General features: G+C 46.5%; 2 protein-coding genes across 2 annotated transcripts in view; both read right to left on the reverse strand.

Annotated features, from left to right (window-relative positions):
* ABTB1 (ankyrin repeat and BTB domain containing 1) overlaps window positions 1–14,908 on the reverse strand; it is a 28,779-nt gene extending 13,871 nt beyond the window's left edge. Inside the window, exons 1-7 of the mRNA XM_054162791.1 lie at window positions 14,736–14,908; window positions 12,934–12,996; window positions 11,774–11,829; window positions 10,649–10,793; window positions 7,361–7,520; window positions 6,414–6,459; window positions 5,315–5,431 (exon numbers count right to left, since the gene is read on the reverse strand). Coding sequence (XP_054018766.1) covers window positions 5,315–5,431; window positions 6,414–6,459; window positions 7,361–7,520; window positions 10,649–10,793; window positions 11,774–11,829; window positions 12,934–12,996; window positions 14,736–14,791 — 643 coding nt within the window. The 5' untranslated portion in view covers window positions 14,792–14,908. The remainder of the gene's footprint in view (window positions 1–5,314; window positions 5,432–6,413; window positions 6,460–7,360; window positions 7,521–10,648; window positions 10,794–11,773; window positions 11,830–12,933; window positions 12,997–14,735) is intronic.
* A 669-nt stretch (window positions 14,909–15,577) lies between these two features.
* The window catches only part of PODXL2 (podocalyxin like 2), a 32,312-nt gene continuing 27,920 nt past the window's right edge, over window positions 15,578–19,969 (reverse strand). The window contains exon 8 of the mRNA XM_009910070.2: window positions 15,578–19,893. Coding sequence (XP_009908372.2) covers window positions 19,684–19,893 — 210 coding nt within the window. The 3' untranslated portion in view covers window positions 15,578–19,683. The remainder of the gene's footprint in view (window positions 19,894–19,969) is intronic.

Below are 19,969 nucleotides of genomic sequence, written 5' to 3' on the forward strand. Positions count from 1 at the left end.
CCCCTAGTGCAGCTGGTGAGCAGGACTGGAAGGGGATGAAGGTGGTGTTGTCTCTCCTGAAATCCCCACTTAGTTTCTTGTGATGGATTATCAGCTGTAGCAAAGCTGCCACAGGCATATTTCAAGCCCAGCCTGCCCTCTGCCATCCATGTTATCAGTTACAGTTGAGGTCCACTGATCAGGCTGCCCTTGATGCCTGTTAAGAGCCATTCATACAAAGCCTCTCCATGCCTACCACCCCTACCACTGCCTGTGTCACTTAAGGTGAAGCCTACATCAGGGCGTATCTAGTCAAAATAAAGCTGCTTCCATGCCTCTCTGCTCTGTCATGTGCTTTCGTGGGTCTCATTTCAGCTGTACCATCCTAACTTCACTCCAGGGAACAAAGGGATTTATTCTTGTTTAGATAGTGAGAGCCTGTCCTCCATTTTCTACCTGCAGATCCCCAAAGCACAAAGACCCCCAAAACATCTGGACTATGTTCTTCACAAACGCCAAATAAGCATCATTACCATCAAAGAGATCAAACAAACCATACAGAGATGGCAATTTCATTTGCCCTTTTCAAACCTAGTGTGTCATTCTGTCTTGCCCTAACAGCCTAACAAAGGGTAATACTTCTGTGGTCTTGCTATGACCAAAGTTGCTGTGGAGCTTGAAGCCAAATCCTCTAACTTCAGGTGAGTGGCAGCCCAAAGCAGGCCCAGCTATTGTATTACAACACCTCTGCCAGCACAGCCTTTCCTCTTTCTGGCCACCTCACTCCTTCAGTTCACTAACTCAGGTTTCTTTTCAGCTCAGCATGCTCTGGGATGAGGACTGAAGTATGTAAGACATTCAAGAGCCCTGGCATACAGGGAAGCAGGTAAGAAAACATAGCACTCCACTGGAAAATGCAAAGTTGTGGTAAGGAAGGCTTGAAGTGCTGTTGGGAGCCCGAGAGAAACAGTTAACTCTCAAGGACAAAAGAGTTAAGTGGCCCCATGCTGAGGCGTTCAGAAGAATTTCTGACAGGCTGATTCACCACATTAAAACCCCTCTCAGGTGAATCACACCACCTTGAGACCTCATTTTTTCTGACATTTTACATGGCATTACGTGAGCTCCATCAGATGACTCCCTTAAGTCGTGGGTGAAACAAGACCATGATGTACCACAAAACAAGTTCTCCACCCCCTCCTCCACGTTACTGCTGCACCCTTCAGATACATCACCACTGTACCTCAAACAGGCTGAATATCCCAGAAAGACCTTGGAAAAGAAAGGACAATCTACCAATACAAGACAGCCAGGTTATCATCACTGCTACACAGAGAGTTACACCAGCAAGGAGAAAGGCTGCTCCATTAGACCTTAATGCTACCTTCACATAGGTGACTAAGGGGAAGTAAGCCCAGAGGACACCCAGCACTACTACAAATAAGAATGAATGCATTTTCTCAAAAAGCCCTGCCCACTTACAGACCAGTGTAAGAGAAGGAAATTTCTCACTGTGCAAACAGAAATTCTTTATGGCAGAGAGAATCATTTGTACTTGTGTAACGCCTATCTAACAGCAACCAAGTCAGTCAGGCTCTGCAAGCAGTAATGGACCTAGTAAGTTTTAAGCAGTAGTCAAAGGAAAGAGTCCTTCTCTTGGGATCTACAAAGCATCTGCACACTTTCACAGCAACATGAAAGAACACTCATTTGTCTGAGAAGTAAATCTATCACAAGATATTTCAGACACTATCTCTCAAATCCAAGAGAACAGCATTTGTTACCACAAGCAACCCTCTCCTGACAGAAACAAAAATCCAAGTGACAGAACAGGAACAAGCTTTTGGCTACAAGCAAGCAGCAGGGACCATCACTTTCTTGCAAGAAGGAATGAAGAGTTTTCTGAAAGAGCAACATAAACAATGCAAGGAGCTGGAAGGGAAAACCCAACTGCAGTTCAGAATGGGGGATTCTGTCTTCCCAGTTTAGCCCAGCTGTATAGCACTGAATGCCACCGACCAATTTATCAGCTGCTTTTGTTTTACTGCTCAAGACTTCTTTGTAGTCTTTTGTTTCAACTGAGCCAAAGCACCACAAAATACCACAGGAAACTCCTAAACCTTTCCAAAATCATGCCACACTTGGGCACCTGCCTTACACATCCCTTTCCCAAAGCTATGACTAGCTATAAGCACACCTTCTGCACCTCCAGTCTCACCAATACAAAGACAAGCATCACAAACCTTCCTCTCAACCTTTTTGCCCTAAATTTGCAGGAATAACTGCAGAATAGTTATTTTCAAATACTTCCACTTCTAAAGGAAGGATTATGGCTTAATCTGAACAAACTGTCTGAGCTCTTCCCAACACTTCTAAGAGTTTTTGGTTGCTGCAGCCACAACATACATGGAGGAAGGGGAAAATATCCAAGCACTGACAGTGAAGTCTATCTCAGGTGCAACAGAAGGCACTGGGTCAACCTCTTCAGGGTTTTCCTGAACTACTCTCTGCATATGCCAAGATACTAAGTGCTTTTGAAATGCTGATTAACTCTAGATAATGAGATTGCAGAGACTGCAATTATCCACTGGAGCTGCCCAAGCTTGAGTTCATGTTGTTTTATTAGGCAGAGTTCAACGTTAGAACACAGATGCAAGACATGACCCTGCCACGGAGACCTGAATGTCCACTCCACAGAAAGTACTTTGAACAAGCAGAGATTCTTAACAGACTAGATAGAACAATAATGCTCTTTTTATGATGCAATCTACAATCTTCCTTGGTTTTAAACTTCTGTAATTCTTGTATGTATTACTTTCTAGAGAATCACATTTTCCTGGTTTCCACATGTGATCTGATATGAGAAACAAACTTCCAACAGACCTATTGCTAGTCCTGTCTATTCATTTAAATCCAACCTGACATAAATAAAAATCAAGCCTAGTACTTGCATCCGTGCTTCACACCATCCATTGATTACATGTTCTGTGAGGACTTAGAAATAAAGAACAACTCTTCACAACAAAGACATTAAATTATTTCTCTGGTGCCACCCAAGAAGTTTGCATTATAAACTCCAAGGGGAGCTTGTATCTGAAACTCCCAATCAACCTGACATGTTAGTTCACCCTTTTCTATTTTTAAACCCCAACAATAACTCAGCTTTTTGGCAGTTCCCAAATTTAACCACTGGACTTATGATCCTTAGTTGCCAATGACATACCATGCAACAGCTTCAGACAGCTAGCAAGCTGCCCACCCTATTCTCCTCCCACAAACCAACATGAGATTTTTAACCTGATGTACTGAAATGGAATGGTCACCTTCAGGGTCTCAGGCAGACCTTGTGAGTAAAGCATAAAAAAGACAAGGTAGGAAAAAAAAAAAGATCTCCAGTATCTCACAGGATCAAAAGGTGCCAGAAGGTAATTTTGTTACTGATTGTCCGAGGAGTTTTTAGTTTCTGTTCATTGTAGGGCTTGTTGATGGTAGGCTGAACATAAGCCAGCAGTGTGCCCAGGTGGCCAAGAAGGCCAATGGCATCCTGGCCTGTATCAGAAAGCGTGGCCAGCAGGAACAGGGAAGTCATTCTGCCCCTGTACTCAGCACTGGTTAGGCCACACCTTGAGTCCAGTTCTGGGCCCCTCAGTTTAGGAAAGAGTTGCTGGAACATGTCCAGAGAAGGGCAACAAAGCTGGTGAGGGGTTTGGAGCGCAAGCCCTATGAGGAGAGGCTGACGGAGCTGGGGTTGCTTAGCCTGGAGAAGAAGAGGCCCAGAGGAGACCTTATTGCTGTCTACAACTACCTGAAGGGAGGTTGTAGCCAGGAGGGGGTTGGTGTCTTCTCCCAGGCAACCAGTACCAGAACAAGAGGACACAGTCTCAAGCTACGCCAGGGGAGGTTTAGGCTGGAGGTTAGGAAGAAATTCTTCACAGAGAGATTGGCCATTGGAATGAGCTGCCCAGGTAGGTGGTGGTGTCACCATCACTGGAGTTGTTTAAGAGGAGACTGGATGGGACACTTGGTGCCGTGGTTTAGTTGATTAGATGGTTTTGGGTGATAGATTGGAGTCAATGATCTCAAAGGTCTTTTCTAACCTGGTCTATTCTATTCTATTCTATATTCACCACCACTCCTCTTTTCCACCACTTAATGCACAAAGTGATAGCTTACACTATGTGTGGCAAGAAACACATTAATATTCTCTCAGATGCATGTTTACATGGCTGAGATAAGACACTTTCCATAAGGACTTGCATCCTGGTCTACATGGGGACAATTGTATCACGGTAATCTTGTATTACACCACCACCAAACAACTGGGCATGCCTAATGGGAGACATACACATGGTAATATGCTCCATGACATTTCTTCCATGTGATTTGCACATGAGGAATTTCTTGAGCCAGAAGCACTGTCTCTTATACGCTAAGCCCTGCAGCTTCAGAAGGATAAATAATCAGAAATTATAATTCAAAAGGGAAAGGAGAAATAGGTACACCTTTACTTCTTAGATCAAGGATGATGCTGCTATTGACTTAAAACCTACAGACTAGATTCTCTCCTCAAGCCAAAATTAACTTGACTGAAGTAAAGGAGTTAACTCAAAGCATGAAGCGAGAATCAGATGTTTTTCAGCCTGAAGGTTTTGTTACCAGGTAACTTATTTGTTTTTAACTTAATGACTAACACTGCCTTGCCCTACTTGTGCTGTTTTGATCCTTCTTTATGTGTCCTTTAGCTTGAACCAAGGAGGTGAATGATGAACTGTGAGTTTTCATGCTTTAAGCTAATGTCATGACTGGGTAACAAAGAGCACTTAAAAAGAGGATTGTGTCATTGAAGGTTTGGCATATACATGTGTTACACACATGCTTTCAGAAATACTTCCCTGCTTTTTGAAAACAAAAGTCTCTCTTTTGAGTGAATTTGATTAGGGGACAGATAAATGCAAATAAAAAGGACACCTAACTGTATATATTTTATCTCCCCCAGGCATTTAAACAAGCTCCCTAATGAAAGGCACTTCCCAGTATATCCCACAGTGCTCCACTGAATATGTCTGGCAACCACAGCACAGTCCTGCTGCCACACTTGCTCTACTGTAATGAAAACATTCAACATAAATGATAACCATGTATGTGTCAGAAACCACCAGAGCTGCCCTACAGAGAGCCTGTGACTGAAAACTGTCACACAAACATGGGAATTCCACAGCAGAATCATTTTCTAGAAGTCCCAAGGGCGACATGAAACGTCTACCATCACACTTCCCTCTCTCTCCCTGAAAGGGCACACAGGCACAGCAAAGACAACAGCAAACAAAATACTCACCAAATTCATAGACTTTTTTACATTTGGTCTCCAAATCATCTATGAGGTCCTGCAGCCGACACTGCTTGGCTAACCTCTTGCAATCATGTACATATTCCACGTCAATATCAAGACGACCTGCCAAGGAGAAATGCAGGCAGGGACTTTAACCCATACCAATCAGGTGTAAAAAGGGCAATAAGTAAGGACTGAAGACTTGGTGGCACAGACATATTGCCTCACTTTTCACCATCCAGTTACAACTCGGTCCATGAAGCTAAGACTTTCTCACCACCTCAGTGGATCTCACTTTGACATCTAATTCACATTCCCACTTTCCAGTGTCTGCCCTGATAACTTCATTCAAGGTGCCAACAACCAAACAGCTTATACAAATGATGTCCAGGTCCCTCGGAACAGAAAAAGCAGCGGCACAACAGCAGCATGCATGACTGCCACCACTGGCTTCATGGCTTTGGGTAAGAAAAGCCTTTAGGCTCACAAGCTGTCATCCCAGAATCTTTTTACCACGACTGAAAACGCGGCAAAGAACGTTTCTGAAAACACTGGAGTGACAAGGACAGCCTTGAAGATCTGGCACCACCTCCTGGCCTGAAATAGTTCAGCACTTAGCATCAAGCATTTTCACAGGAGCTTTGGGATCAGCTTCTAGTCAGGAAGAAATAAATAACTACTAGAAAGCAGTTAAAGCATTCAGCACACACTGCTCAGGTCTGCCAGACTGAAGCTGTCATGCATGGGAACCTGGCTTTTCACCATTTTAGGCGATTGTTATCCCAGATGAAGATTTTCCTTCCTTAAGTTAAAAACATTCTCCACATCCACCCAACTAAGCAAATTAAGCTGATTTTTTTTTTTTCCCCTTAAATATAACTGACTATGTAGTTATTGGCAGGACAACAACTGGTAAAAGGTACAAACAACTTGGAAGAGCTGGGGATTGCTCAAATTCTCCCCTCCTGCCAAGCGTTGAGGATGTGTTGGCAGCTCATGCACCCAAACATGGCTGTCTGCAAGCCTGTGCAACTTGAACAGTGATATGGCAGAGACACAGGCAGCTGTCTGCCAGCCATGTATACAGAGACTGTAAGTAATTTACCTGTGTATAGATACTGCAGAAGAGAGCCAAAGGCTGCTGGATTAATCTGAAATAAAACATGAGAAAGTTACCTATAGAATTACCAGGAATTTAACAACAAGCATGAAACTTGCTTGGCCAGAAACATGATCCTAAAACAAAACACCCCAAAACAGCCAACCATTTAAATGGCAACTCACACAATGCACCTGATTTCCTTGTCCCTCATGTAACTAAGGCTTCCACAGCTTTCTACATGTATCAGCTGATACTAATCCTTGTGCCTGGACCTGACTAATGGAGGTGCTCCGAAGACACAGTTGTAATACAGGCTCTGTAAAAAGCAGTCTTTCACTAGTTGTAAACTTTTCCAGCTCTTCATGATTTGAGAGGAAAGACACATTCTTGTACAAAGAAAAAGGAGAGGTATTAAATAATGTCCTAAGAAAACAGAAGTATGTTTGTCATGAGAGGTTTTGCACAGCCACAGACGAGCTATAGAAGCATATGCCGGAGTACTGGCGATTAATGGATGGAGTACACTTACGGCCTATTTAGTTCTTGATGCAAAGGCAACAAAAGGGACTCAATTAGTGCCAATTATGGAGGTGATGTGTTCACTACAGACCACCTGTCCACCAGGAATTAGACAGACTCAACTCATTCCACAGAGGAGTCGTGACGCAGCTGGCAGATGGTAACAGCTACCTACTGCTGCCATTAATTAAACTATGTTTGAGCCCACGACAGGGGAACAAAGGGGAAGCAGAGAGTCTACAGCCTTTTGCTATCTTAATAAGTTGCTATTTTACAGCATAAAGTACCTCTACAAGCCCCTCTCCTTGATTATGGCCATTCTGAGCTATTCACTGTGAAAGTTAACCCTCAGACCGTCCTTCCTGCTCACTTTTGCCACCCAGCTGAAAGAGTAAAAGAAAGGAGAGTGCTGGAGGCACAGCCCAGCTCACCAGTGGATGTTTCAAGACTATCATGTTCTTCCCCTTCCATTTGGTCTCAAACATCTCTGCGAAGTAGGCGCTGCGAGCACTGAGAATGCAGCGGTGGGCACAGAAGGATTTGCCATGAACGATGAAAACAATGTCGCTTTGGTAGCCCTGCTCCAGCAATCTGTAAGGAACAAAGAGAGGAGGAAGTCAGCAAAATGAGAAAGGACAGAATGCAGTAAAGCCAGAAAACCTATGCTTCCGTGTAAATGAACAAATACCTCTGGATGCTGCAGTCTCTCCCTGCCCCGTTAGGTGGCCAGCAGCGGGGCCGGTACTTCACAAAAGTGGGATCCCTCACTACCTCCAATGACAAAGAAGTTCCATTAGTGCACGAGGGAAGCTGGAGAATGAAATCTTCCAGCTTCAGGCAAACCCTTAAACCCAGGTAATAAACTCTAAAGAGAAACTAGTGGCCTCAAACACATCTCTAAATGTTTCAAATGGTCAGATGACAAAAAGCCCTATGGAAGCATACACTTTCCAAAAGAATTACTCCACTATGGAGGTGCAACCTTCCTGCTCTCCCAGCATGGTCAGCTACACACTTTAACTATGTGGCAAATACAAGAGGATTTGATGTCACCCACTCTCAGGAGGAGGAAGGATGTTACAGGCATGTAATACAGGCAATTACCACATCAGAGATTTGTTTAAGGTGACATGCCCATACTCTCATTCTTTAAAAGGTTAAAAACCAAGACTGCTGCCCAGGGAGGTGGTGGAGTCACCATCACTGGAGGTGGTTAGGAAGAGACTGGATGGGGTGCTTGGTGCCATGGTTCAGTTGATTAGATGGTGTTGGATGATAGGCTGGACTCTATGATTTCAAAGGTCTCTTCCAACCTGGTTAGTTCTATTCTATTGTTTATAGGAACCATCACCAAGGTTTCCTAATGCCTATCAGCCCTTACATACAGATCTCACTAACATCCCCAGGAGGTCAAATCAGGCAGACATCAGGTATCATACTCCTTCTAGAGAGCTGGACAGGTATGCAGAAAGGTGTGGGGGTCACACAAGGTGATAATGTCAGAGCAGGGTCTTGAATTCTGATCTTGATCTCCTTCCTACTAGCATCTCGCCCAAAACAAAATAGAAGCAGTTAGGTGTTTATTTTTTGCCTTTTAATGCTGCACTTACAGCCCATTTTTCAAGTCCACTCAACCCTGCATCATCTGAGCCACAAACTCACCAAGGGAGCATAAATCACCCTGCAAAATTCTACCTCCCTGAAAGGCAGAGTCTGTTTTTACCTAGATAAATGAGTTTCCTTTCTCCCCGCTTTCCTCACAGCTTCAGAAATTAGCACTCCATGGTAATAGTGAGATTGTCAGATCTTTCCAGGACTTATTTGCTCTCCAGTTTTGAAGCTACAGATGCTGAAACCTTGCTGGCCTTGTTCAAATCAGTCCAGTGGGAAGATAAAAATAACACAAACAAAAACTAGTCTGTGTAATAACACCAGAACAATCAGAGAAAAAAAAAAACAGCAAGAAGACTGACACTATTCCTCTACTCTTTGAGCAAGTTAAGCTTTTTCTAAAGCTCTAGATTAAGACTGCAAGGTGTGACAGGCAACTTTAAGAAATACCTTTGAATTCCATAGAATCAATAAGGTTGGAAAAGACCTCAGAGATTATCAAGTCCAACCTGTCACTCAACACCTCGTGAATAACTAAACCATGGCACCAAGCACCACGTTCAATCCCCTCTTGAACACCTCCAGGGATGGGGACTCCACCACCTCCCTGGGCAGCACATTCCAATGGCCAATCTCTCTTTCTGTGAAGAACTTTCTCCTCACCTCTAGTCTAAACTTCCCCTGGTGCAGATTGAGACTGTGTCCTCTTGTTGGGGTTGCTTAGCCTGGAGAAGAGTAGACTCAGGGGTGACCTTATTACTCTCTACAACTACCTGAAGGGAGGCTGTAGACAGACGGATGTTGGTCTCTTCTCCCAGGCGGCCAGTCTCAAGAACAAGAGGACACAGTCTCAGGCTGCGCCAGGGGAGGTTCAGGCTGGATGTTAGGAAAAAGTTCTATACAGAAAGAGTGATTGCACATTGGAATGGGCTGCCTGGGGAGGTGGTGGAGTCGCCATCACTGGAGGTTTTCAGGAGAAGACTTGATGGGGTGCTTGGTGCTGTGGGTTAGTTGTTTGGGTGGTGTTGGATTGGTTGATGGGTTGGACGCGATGGTCTTGAAGGTCTCTTCCAACCTGGTGTATTCTACATGTGTATTCCAGTGCTGGCTGCCTGGGAGAAAGACCAACCCCCACCAGTCTAAAACCTCCCTTCAGGTAGCTGTAGACAGCAAGAAGGTCTCCCCTGAGCCTCCTCTTCTCCAGGCTAAACAATCCCAGCTCCCTCAGCCTCTCCTCGTAGGGCCTGCACTCAAGGCCCCTTCCCAGCCTCATTGCCCTTCTCTGGACACATTCAAGAGTCTCAATGTCCTTCTTAAACTGAGGGGCCCAGAACTGGACACAGTACTCAAGGTGTGGCCTAACCAGTGCTGTGTACAGGGGCACAATGACTTCCCTGCTCCTGCTGGCCACACTATTCCTGATGCAGGCCAGGATGCCATTGGCCTTCTTGGCCACCTGGGCACACTACTGGCTCATGTTCAGCCTACTATCAAACAGTATCCCCAGGGTCCCTTTCTGCCTGGCTGCTCTCCAGCCACTCTGACCCCAGCCTGTAGCACTGCATGGGGCTATTGTTTTATTTGACAAAAATGTAAGAGAACTGAGCACTGTCTCTGTAAGTCACTTTGAGGCTTCTAATGGTGCTCTGTCTCAGAAATTAAGATACCTATTATCACTGCTGGAAACCTCAAGTCTGTTTATTGGAACCCTCAGCTCGTGGGCTATAGCACTCTAGGTCTGAAACTCATTTTCAGTTGAGAAATTATCCTAAATTGCTCATGTGGTATTAGTGATCTGGTTTTGGTTTCAAATCAATCAAAAATTACAGTCTAATGTTTCTGCATTATAAGGATCAGGTTTCTGCTGGTTCTGGAGTCAGCACCTAGGTCAGTGGAAGCTGTATTTTAAATGCACACACACCTGGATGTTCTCCCTTAGGGTACAAAGAACATCCTTAGAGGAAGCTCTACATACCCAGGAATAAGATAGGGTGCTCATCAGCTGCCTTTCAAATATGGCCTTTAGAGAGAGCTTGGATATCCAGATTAACAGCTAGGAAGGAAGGATGACAGAATGCACTGCACATGGAGCTGTCTCATCTGCTTACCGCTGCAGGAAGACATCGTAGTAATCTCTCTTCATGCACTGTGCTGTGATCTGCTTGTACTCCTTCAGCAGACGTCGGATGGCATCACTCAAAGCTCCATACAAACAACGTTCCCCATCAAAAGTGTTTGCCTCACATTTCGCTCCTGCAAGATGATCACAGGTTTATGACAACAAGGCAGAGTTATATCTTTCTCAAGTGTCCCCAGATGGGTGCTAAATGATCCTGACTTTTGGCTGGCAGCCTGCTATCCCCCATGTTACTGACCCGATTTCACAGTAACTAAGCTCCCTTTTACATGTACATAACCTAAAGCTGTTCTCCCACAGCAAAATCCCTCTCTGAAGAAGTTATGACTCATTCACACTGATCCTGGTGATGGCGTATCAGCATGGCTCCAGCAGTGCTCTGGGAAGAGGCATCTCAGTGTACAAAGACTGAGACCATTTACTGGACTCTTCAACAGCTCTTCCTAAAAAAGGCATTTCTGCTTTGCACAAGGCATGAGAGACTTCTCTAGGTCAGACTCTGCTAGAAATCTGGAGGGTATTTTCATTTTGCTATTTTAGAACTAAGCAGTTGGTTAAGATGGTCTGAATGCAGCAGAAGAGACAAGCCTTTTGAGATCCAACAGCACTCTGATTCCTCTGCCAGAAGACAGAACATCACCACTACTTAAGGGAACCAGCTGGCCAAATACTTTGCCTGGAGCGTCTGTCTTGCTCTGAGGTTAGTAAAAGTCCTTGCATTTCACCTTTAAGTCCAGTTTAGAAAGCAAGGCTATCAGAAAGATACAAGAAAGTTTTACACAGGTGAAGTACAGTTCTTACAGCAGCACAGTCTCAATGGCAATGCATCCTCACAAAACATCAGCTGTGATTCCAGAGGGTCATGCTGCCCTGAGTCATCACAGAGCGATTCCCCCATAGCAAATTCAAGCAGCAAATGATAGCAAAAAGGATCATGAAAGTGTATCCAGGGCTCCCACTGCAGCCTAAGATCACTGATCAGATAGTTGATTGTAACAGAAGTTGTTTCCACAAGGGACAGCTACAAGGATATACAATCCCTATGGACAAGCCTGGAGAAAGACACTGCACCCCTAACTCAGACATTTTTACTCACCGTTGGCTAGAAGATAACGCACAAGCTCCTCATGTCCACAGAGGCAAGCATAATACCTGACAATAAGAAGAGAAATAAAATCAGAGATACAGTAGCAAGCAAAATTCAGTGTTTGGGCACATCACAGCATGCAGACCTCAGCACTGAGCCATTGCCCATAAGCTTAGGAAATGACTCCTCACAGGAGTGAGGAATTGCTATTGAATAGCATAGAAGTCCAACCCCAGCAAAGGACTAAGCAGGATCTGTGCTCAGCACTCCTCAGCACTGCTGTCCTGCATGGAGATCTCAAGGTCCCAGTCTCAGTTCAACATCTTCTGTTGCCTCACCAGCTGCCAAATCCATCCTCATTTTAATGGAGTTCATTTCACGTGCACTCAGCAATTCCACTGAATTCTCAAAAACATTCCCTGCTCCTTCTGCTGTCAGTCTGACTACCACACACAGTAACAAAGGAACTGCACCCACACTGCTGTACAGCAAATCCACCCCTCAAAGTCCTACTTAGGACAAGCTTTGCCTTCTCCTTCACAATCTAAGCTTTCACAATTGTCTCTCACAAGGACCTCATACTGTCCTACAAACTTGGAGAATCCTGTAATGTAAGTTGCAGGAAGCAAATGTTAGCCTACCTGTGCTCTGGAGAGTTATTCCATACTCTGAATATACTGAAGATGTCTATGTGGAATTAACTTTGGATTTAGTATGTGGGGAGGTAAAAAGGTCACACCACCCTCCTCAGCACCAGCATGGGATTCCTCACTAACTACTGCACCTTCACAGCCTTGCCAGACAGACTGTGATCCAGCAGTCACTTTGTATTTCACCAAGCCAAGCCTCCACCTGAAAAGAAATGCTAGAATGACACACGCTTTGAGGAGGAAAAAGCCTAATCAGACCATGAACAGAGCACTTAATCCAGGTGATCTGGTCATAAAGTGAACCACCCTTCTGAGCGCTACTACAGCAAGCGTCAGATAGGAAACAAAGACATATGTAACACAGCACCCCCAGAACAGAGAAGCAGAAATAGGTACCCAAATCTCCCAAAAATCACAAACTGAAACATCTTGTAGCAGTGCTCCTAGCTGCTGAGGAGCAAAAGACCTCTGAGAGCCCTTCCCTCCCACTCAGCCAGCGCTCTAGGCTGCAGGACTCACAGAGGTGTACTGTCCCACTTATCACGGACATTGATTTCCACATCTCGCTGCTCAAGAAGGTATCTGGAAGAAAAGGGAGAGCACAGTTATAACTTCATGCAGCTACTCAGTCACATTCTCCTTTCAAAAGATGTAACTTTGAGTTTGTACAGTAACTTCCAAAGGTATGACAGGATTTTGTACTTGGAGAGCTGTCAGCTATGGCTGAAGGGGCATCAGGCAAGTCTTCAGCCCAAAGAATGGCATTCTGCAGCCTGGCTCGGCAGCTCCCTTCACTCTTAAGTGGTAAAAGAAGAGCATCAAACCCACCTCCTGCAGACCCTTAACAGGGCAGCAATCACAAAAGAAGCCTGAGCACTTCAGCAGTACCTTTGCATTCTCCAGCAACACAGTTTGGATGCTTACAAAGAAGTAGCCAAGCTCACAAGTCTAAGGCTGGATTCCCATACTGCTCATGACTGTGTTTGCCACTTGTAACAACATCAGCACCAGGCTGTCCTTAAGTCCTGCTACTTCTTTGTCCTGCATATTCATGCTGTATCAAATGATGGCAACAATTCCCCTGCTTAGGGCCTCCAGAAGACAGACTTTGCCGGGCTCTTGTTACATCCAGCCTGTCTCCAGCTACTGCAGCAATCATCTCTCTACATACAAGTCCCTCTCAGCCTTCATAAAGATTCTCAAGACTGGGATATTTTTCTCATCAGCCTCTCCTTGCATTCCCTCCATATTTCCTGTCTCAGACTTAAAGTTCTTTTGACCACATGCAAAGTCCCAAACAACTCCCCTCCTTTCTACTCAGCCCAATTTGTCCCCTCTGCTTTGACAGCATTCTCAGACTGATCATTTCTCCACTTTCACTTCTATGCCACTCATCTCAAACCTCTGCAAGGCCACCTGCAGAGCTCCTCCTCCTACAGTAAAGCCACAAGTGACTGCTTGTAATGAATTAATCTGAGTACCCAATAGATAACAGCGTTCCCCAGATCTCATCTATGTGCCTATTTACCCTTCCTTAGTGGGCACTCTGAAACTGAGAGGCTCATTCTGATTACCTGAGGAAATCTACACGTTGGGAGCTGGAAGAATCAAGCAGGAGCAAAAGGTGAAGAAAAGTCTTAGACTCAAACCATGAGATGCAGCCAAGAGTCTGTTGTAAACTCTGGGCCCTTGTGTTCTAACACCCATTCACCCTACAGAGGACAAGCCCACCTGACTCCTGATCTACAGTCACTGCAGCTAAGCCATACTGCTTCAACGTGAGCAAGGACACTTGGCTTGAAATTGAGCAGCCTGGTGTTTTTCACAGTCTGCAGCACAAAGCGTCTAGGTATTTCCCGGACGATTACTTCCCAGAACTCTAGCTTCCTGCCGACACAGACACAGCCTCCAACGTCAAAGAAAGCGCAGCTGGAGAGACTTTTGCAAAATCTCCAAAGCCTTGGGGAAAAGCAAGGTGCGTTCATTTATAAAGCCAGAAACGCTCCCTTTTCACACCCCAGGTGTCTCCTGGCACGGCGGCTGCTCTCGGCAGGCCCACGGCAGCAAGAGCCGCTGGCTGAGCGGCCAGGGGAAGGGCGGGCCGGGCTGCTTGCTGGTAAACACGACCCGTGCGTAGCGCGTCCCGGCGCCGGGGCGGCCACCAGACAGCAACGAACACGGTGAGGCCAAGCTGCCCCCCGACAGGTCCAGCCCAGCTTCCCCCGAGGGACTTAAACTGTTCAAGGCAGGGCCTCAGTGCAAGGGGACACCGCAAAGTGCTCCGCTCCCCGCCCCGGCAGCTCGGCCCCGGCTCGGCTCACCGCACGCGGCTCACATCCCCCTTCTTGCAGCTGGTGAACAGATCGCTGGTGTCCATGGCCGGGGCAGGCCGCTGAGCGGCGGCGTCGCATTGACACGGAGAGCGGAGGACAGCCGCAACGGGCCGGAGGGGCAGGGGCACCGCCAGCGGGACGGAAGCGGCGGCGGATGTAAACATGGCGGCGGGCGGGGCGGTGGCAAGGGAGCGGCGCCGCTGCGCAGCGCAGTGCCCCCTGCGGGCTGGAGGACCTCCGCCTGGAGCTGGAGAGGGAGCGGAGAGGGGCTGGGCTGGGCAACGCAGGGCACTAGGGGTGCTGCGGCTCCGGGACACACAAGGGGAGCGAAAGGGAGCCGGGACGCACCAGCTGCTGTCCCGCTCCAAAACGTAGGTGGGAGAGGGGGGCTGGAGCACAGCCGGTGACTCTGGACAGGCCCAGCTGCATGGAATCCAGCACTGGTGCAGGGGTGGGACGCGAGGAAAGAGAGCTGGGGGCATCCGCTCTGGGACAGACGTGGCACAGGGGTGTGCAGGCATGCAGGGGCTCTGCTCCGGTACAGAGACTTGTGGCAACCTGCACTAGCAGGAAACACAGGTTCTGGGCTGATCCTGTGAGCACCGCACAGGGCCGGGACTATGGCCCCATGGGAGAAGTTAGTTCCCACGGGCACCAGCCTCGATTCGACTTCAGCAGCAACCTGTGATAGGAGAATCACGGTGCTGAGGGAACACGGGAGGGAGACTGCCTCACCTCCCAGCAGAGGTACCCTGGCCAACACCACATTCACAGACCCACAGACATGAACTCTGGTAAATGCACTCAAGCAAAGGACTCCTCCACTCGGGTCAGTGTTCAGACACCCAGGAGGTGCATTTTATTGCAAAGAAAACAACCACAACCCTGTTGCTTCCAGGGCCAGACGCAAGTGTTTCTAAGTGTTCTCCCCCAGCAGTCTCAAGCAGTGGCCAGGTCTTGCAGACAGTCTAGGTCCAGCAGGAATAAAGGTGTTGAGATGGACAGCTAGGAGCCTGGCTGTCAGCCATGATGAGCCCACGAGGCTCTCATAAACCAGCGCAGATGAAGGTGCTTGCTGACTGCTCAAACTGTCTGTGAAGGAGAGAGATGCCTCTGCATGACTGTGAAGGTGGACGGGAACAGACGAGCTGCTGACAGCAGCAGTTGGAGCGGGATGCTGCTGCAGTGCCCTAAGGTCACACTGCAATAATCCATACAATTATTACCTCCATCGCACCCTGCATCCTTTGCCCAGAGAGATCCTTAAAGTGGTTATCTTGAACTACATTCCCAACCTGCATTATACTCCATAGCACAGTTACTGGGTCCCTTGTCTTAGTTTCTTTACACCCTACATACCATGAGGCAGGCTGCAGGATGCAAAGTCCTAGCGCATGTTGGACTCCACATTACAGACATTGTTCTAGACATCTTGGAGTAAACTGCAGCACTGTTGCAGAGAGATGGAGAGCCACTCCAATCTTGACTGTTTGTCCAGTTGATGACATTGCAGGTGTTCCCCTGGGCACAGAACTCCTTACACCAGCACCTGATGCTCTCTCTGAAGAACTTCCATTTCAAGCCAGGGCCTCTGCTTTCCTGCTGTGCTTCCTGGGAGGAGAGGGTGCAAGTGGAGGAGAAAGTGAGGAGATGGAGCTGAGACCCTGTATTGTTACCCAGGACCTCTAGAACAGTGACTCCAGGGAATGCCATTGTTTTGCAGACGAAGATGTACTCACACAAATCATCTCTTAAGTGCCTGGTGCAAGCCCCTCTGCTCACAGGCAAGTCCAGCAGACCCTTGTGAATAGAGCAGGTGACTGTCCTAGGCAAGCCGCAGGAAATTAATACCCAGAGCTAAGAGGGGGAAAGAGTCCTCCTTTTTGAATTGTTTTTCATCTCCAGCTCTCCACAGCCACCAGGTGTCAGTGAGATCAAACGTTTGGCGGATTGGACTACAGCGAAGGTCCGGTAGGTGGAAAACAGTTTTCCAGGGATCAGTTTCTTTCCCTCATCTGCTCTGCCACTGGGCACACCACTCCAAGAAGTTCAGCTTTGACAGTTTTTGTTAAAAAGGAGTTTAACTACAGTAAGGTGATAGAAAAGCTTCCTGTTACAAATGCTAAGACAAAATTTTTCTTCCTCTTTAAATCCTCCCTGTGCAGAGCTGTAAAACCCAAGCACTGAACAGCAGAGTAAGTGGTCTATCAACAGCATCTCTACAGTGCTCCTCAGCCCACAGGTCCCCAGAGATGGCCTGTCTCTGCAAGGCTGGTGGGAGAGGGACAACAGTGCAATCGACTTTACAAGATCAGCCTAGTGCAAAAAAATGATACAGAGAAAAACAAACGGTAAAGGTATAAAAAGTATCACCAGACTAAAGTGAAATGCTATTAACCAGTAGATTTCTGGAGCTAAACTGAGATCACACAGACAGGTGCACCCTGTCAAAGACAGCAGAAAACTGTTCTCAGCCTCTGTACAGCCACTCTTAGATACTCTCAAGCTCACCTGGATACTCCAGGCACAAAAAAGCTCTACAGTCTGTGGAAAACCTTCAGGCCCTTAGAAGCCAGAAGAGCAAATCAGGGGGAACTTGATAGCTTACTACTAAGCCCACATAGCTCCCTTGGTTTCTTTACAGTTTGACACAAGATCAGGAGGAGCTGAGCCTAGCCAGAAGCATTGCTTTATCAGCACCTTGTTGTTTCTCTGAATTAGTAGTGCAGAGAATTCAGAGCAGCAAAGCAGCTCCCTGAACTGACATACACCAAGGAACTGTTTTGTGGGTGAACAGATTCCGATCTCATGGGTGGAATTATCATTAGTAGCCACTGGGCATGAAAAACCTATGTAATGAGGATTATTTGACTTAGAAATATTCATATGGTGAAACTGCCTGAAGGCCACAGCCATGCCAGGCCCCATTATGCTAAGTGCTATACAAACTTAAGTTTTACCTCCATGCTTTAATTTACTCACCATACTGTCACAACAACTTGCATTTAATCCTGTGAGCCCCAAAGTGCCATCAGCACAGCCACCTAATTTGTGTAGTTTCACACACAGACTCATAAAACTCAGCAGGAGCCATCAGTAAGGAGTGGCCAGAGAAAAGCCACATGTGGCTGGCAGTGTACAAGGACTGTCCCCCATTATCAGCTGCTGGGGAAGGAGGGGGAACTCCACTGAGCATCTCTGCAGCCCTACCAACAAGATACCAAAGGAGCTGGTGATCGCCACCTCCTACATAACACAGGAAAAGGTATGGAGGCAGGATAAAACTACTGAAAACTGGAATCTGGATAGGAAACCAAAGGATATCTCCTTTCTAGAATCCCTAACAAACTGATACCAACATGGTCCCAGATCGAGGTGATCCGTGGTTCAGTTTGTATGCAAAGCACTATACAAAATGAAACAACAGACTCTTGTACCTTGACTTTAGGCACTCACATGAGGGATGAACATGCTAAAAAATTCTATACATACAGGGATAGATTTACAGGCTCAGCATCAAGCTGCATATCTGGGGTCTTTCTGTACAAAGGTTCACTTAAAGACCAAATGTGAAGCTGCATCTTGCAGTAAGCAAGCATGCAGATCACCGTAACAGAGGAGTACTGCTGCCTCCAACCAAAGCAAGTCCCACAATCCCTTGATGACAAGAAACCAATGTTCAGGGATTTCAGGCTTGACAGTAGTTCTGAGCCTTAGTTTAGGCAAGGCTCAGAGAACAATTATGCATATTCACGTGCCTTTTATCATACATCTTCAGGGAGCTGGAGCCTCCAAGTTGCCTGAGGCATGAAACATTCATTGGGGAGCTCTTAGATCTGATTCTCATCTCAGCTGAACCGCCTTTTACACTTGCTTAAATGCAGCTATTTTAAAGATGTCACCCTGATTTACATCTGTGGACATTAAACACTTCCTCTCCTTAGGGCAGGATGCTGAAGAGGAGAAAAAAAGGGACTAGAAAAATTTCCCAGCTTTCACTTTTCTCCCTGTTTAAAAAGTCACACATATAGTCTTTACACTTACTTCAAGAAGACCAGCTGAAACCAAACTATCCTGGAAAAAAGAACAGGAGTGGGAAGGCCTGCCAATCTAACACTCAAGATTTAGACAAGGGATGCTTTGCTGCTGATTTCACAGGCTGTTGCAAGAGAGAGGCACATAAATGTCTCTAAGCAACTCTCCAACCTAAAGCAAATTCCTAGCTAAGATGCTGCACTATGGCACCAAATTCTCTGCAATCAGTCAAGCAAGGGTAAAGTGCTCAAAACTTTGCAAACAGTTTGGAGCTGTGGAGCTGAAAAAGAGTGGGGCTGAAAAGTGTGGTGGGAGGGGGGAAAATAAGATTACAGAGGGATGTTTTCCCAAAATGTAAACATCAGCCCATCTAATGAACAGCTGAATGCTAGAGCACTAGAAAATCTCTTTTCACATGTGGAATGCAAACACTGTTCAGGACATTAACTGAGTCTTGAGGCCCCTCTGTCCAAAATGCAGTTTTTACTGCACCTGCAGGGACTGAATGTGAGCTCACGGCCAGGATTCTGGCTGCCACAACTCCAGCTGGACTCCCAAAGTGAATTTACTCCCTAAAGCTGGATTCCTGGTGGCAGACTTAGCCTCCACTGCCTTGCTTCTCAAGCCCAGCCACTACCAGAGAGCTACAGTAAGTGCATTTAAAGGTATGAAAGCATTGGTGCTACTGATAGGAACACACACACAGAGACCTACAAACCCAACCCTCCCCGCTTCCCTCTGTTCAGTGATCATCCTGGCTCCAAACCTCAGATGCAGACTCAGGACTTCTATTGGGAAAGCTTGCCCAAAGACTTAACCTGAGAAGCCATCTGATCCCGTGGTCCAACAGTCAAGGTAGGAGAGAAAGTGTATTTAAGGGGGTGGTTCCCTCCTTTCTTTTCTAAAGATGTGTGTCTTCCTCAAACACATCCACATCCTCGCTCGCTTGCTTATTGATCAGGACATCCCAGCTGTCAGGACCATTGATAGTGTTTCCACCATTCACGCTTGGCTTCTTCTCCTGCATTTCTGACTGGCTGTCACTGGCCACATCCAAAGTGGGGTTGTCATGGCAGCCGTTCTCAACAAAGCGCAGCTCCTCACCGTGTGACTGTAAAGGACAAGAGAAACAAATGGAGAGAAAGAAGGACAGGTTTTAATGTTGCTGAGAAGCACAATCAGACCAG

This window comes from Dryobates pubescens, chromosome 1 (assembly GCF_014839835.1).
Source record: "Dryobates pubescens isolate bDryPub1 chromosome 1, bDryPub1.pri, whole genome shotgun sequence".
Lineage (NCBI taxonomy): Eukaryota > Metazoa > Chordata > Aves > Piciformes > Picidae > Dryobates > Dryobates pubescens.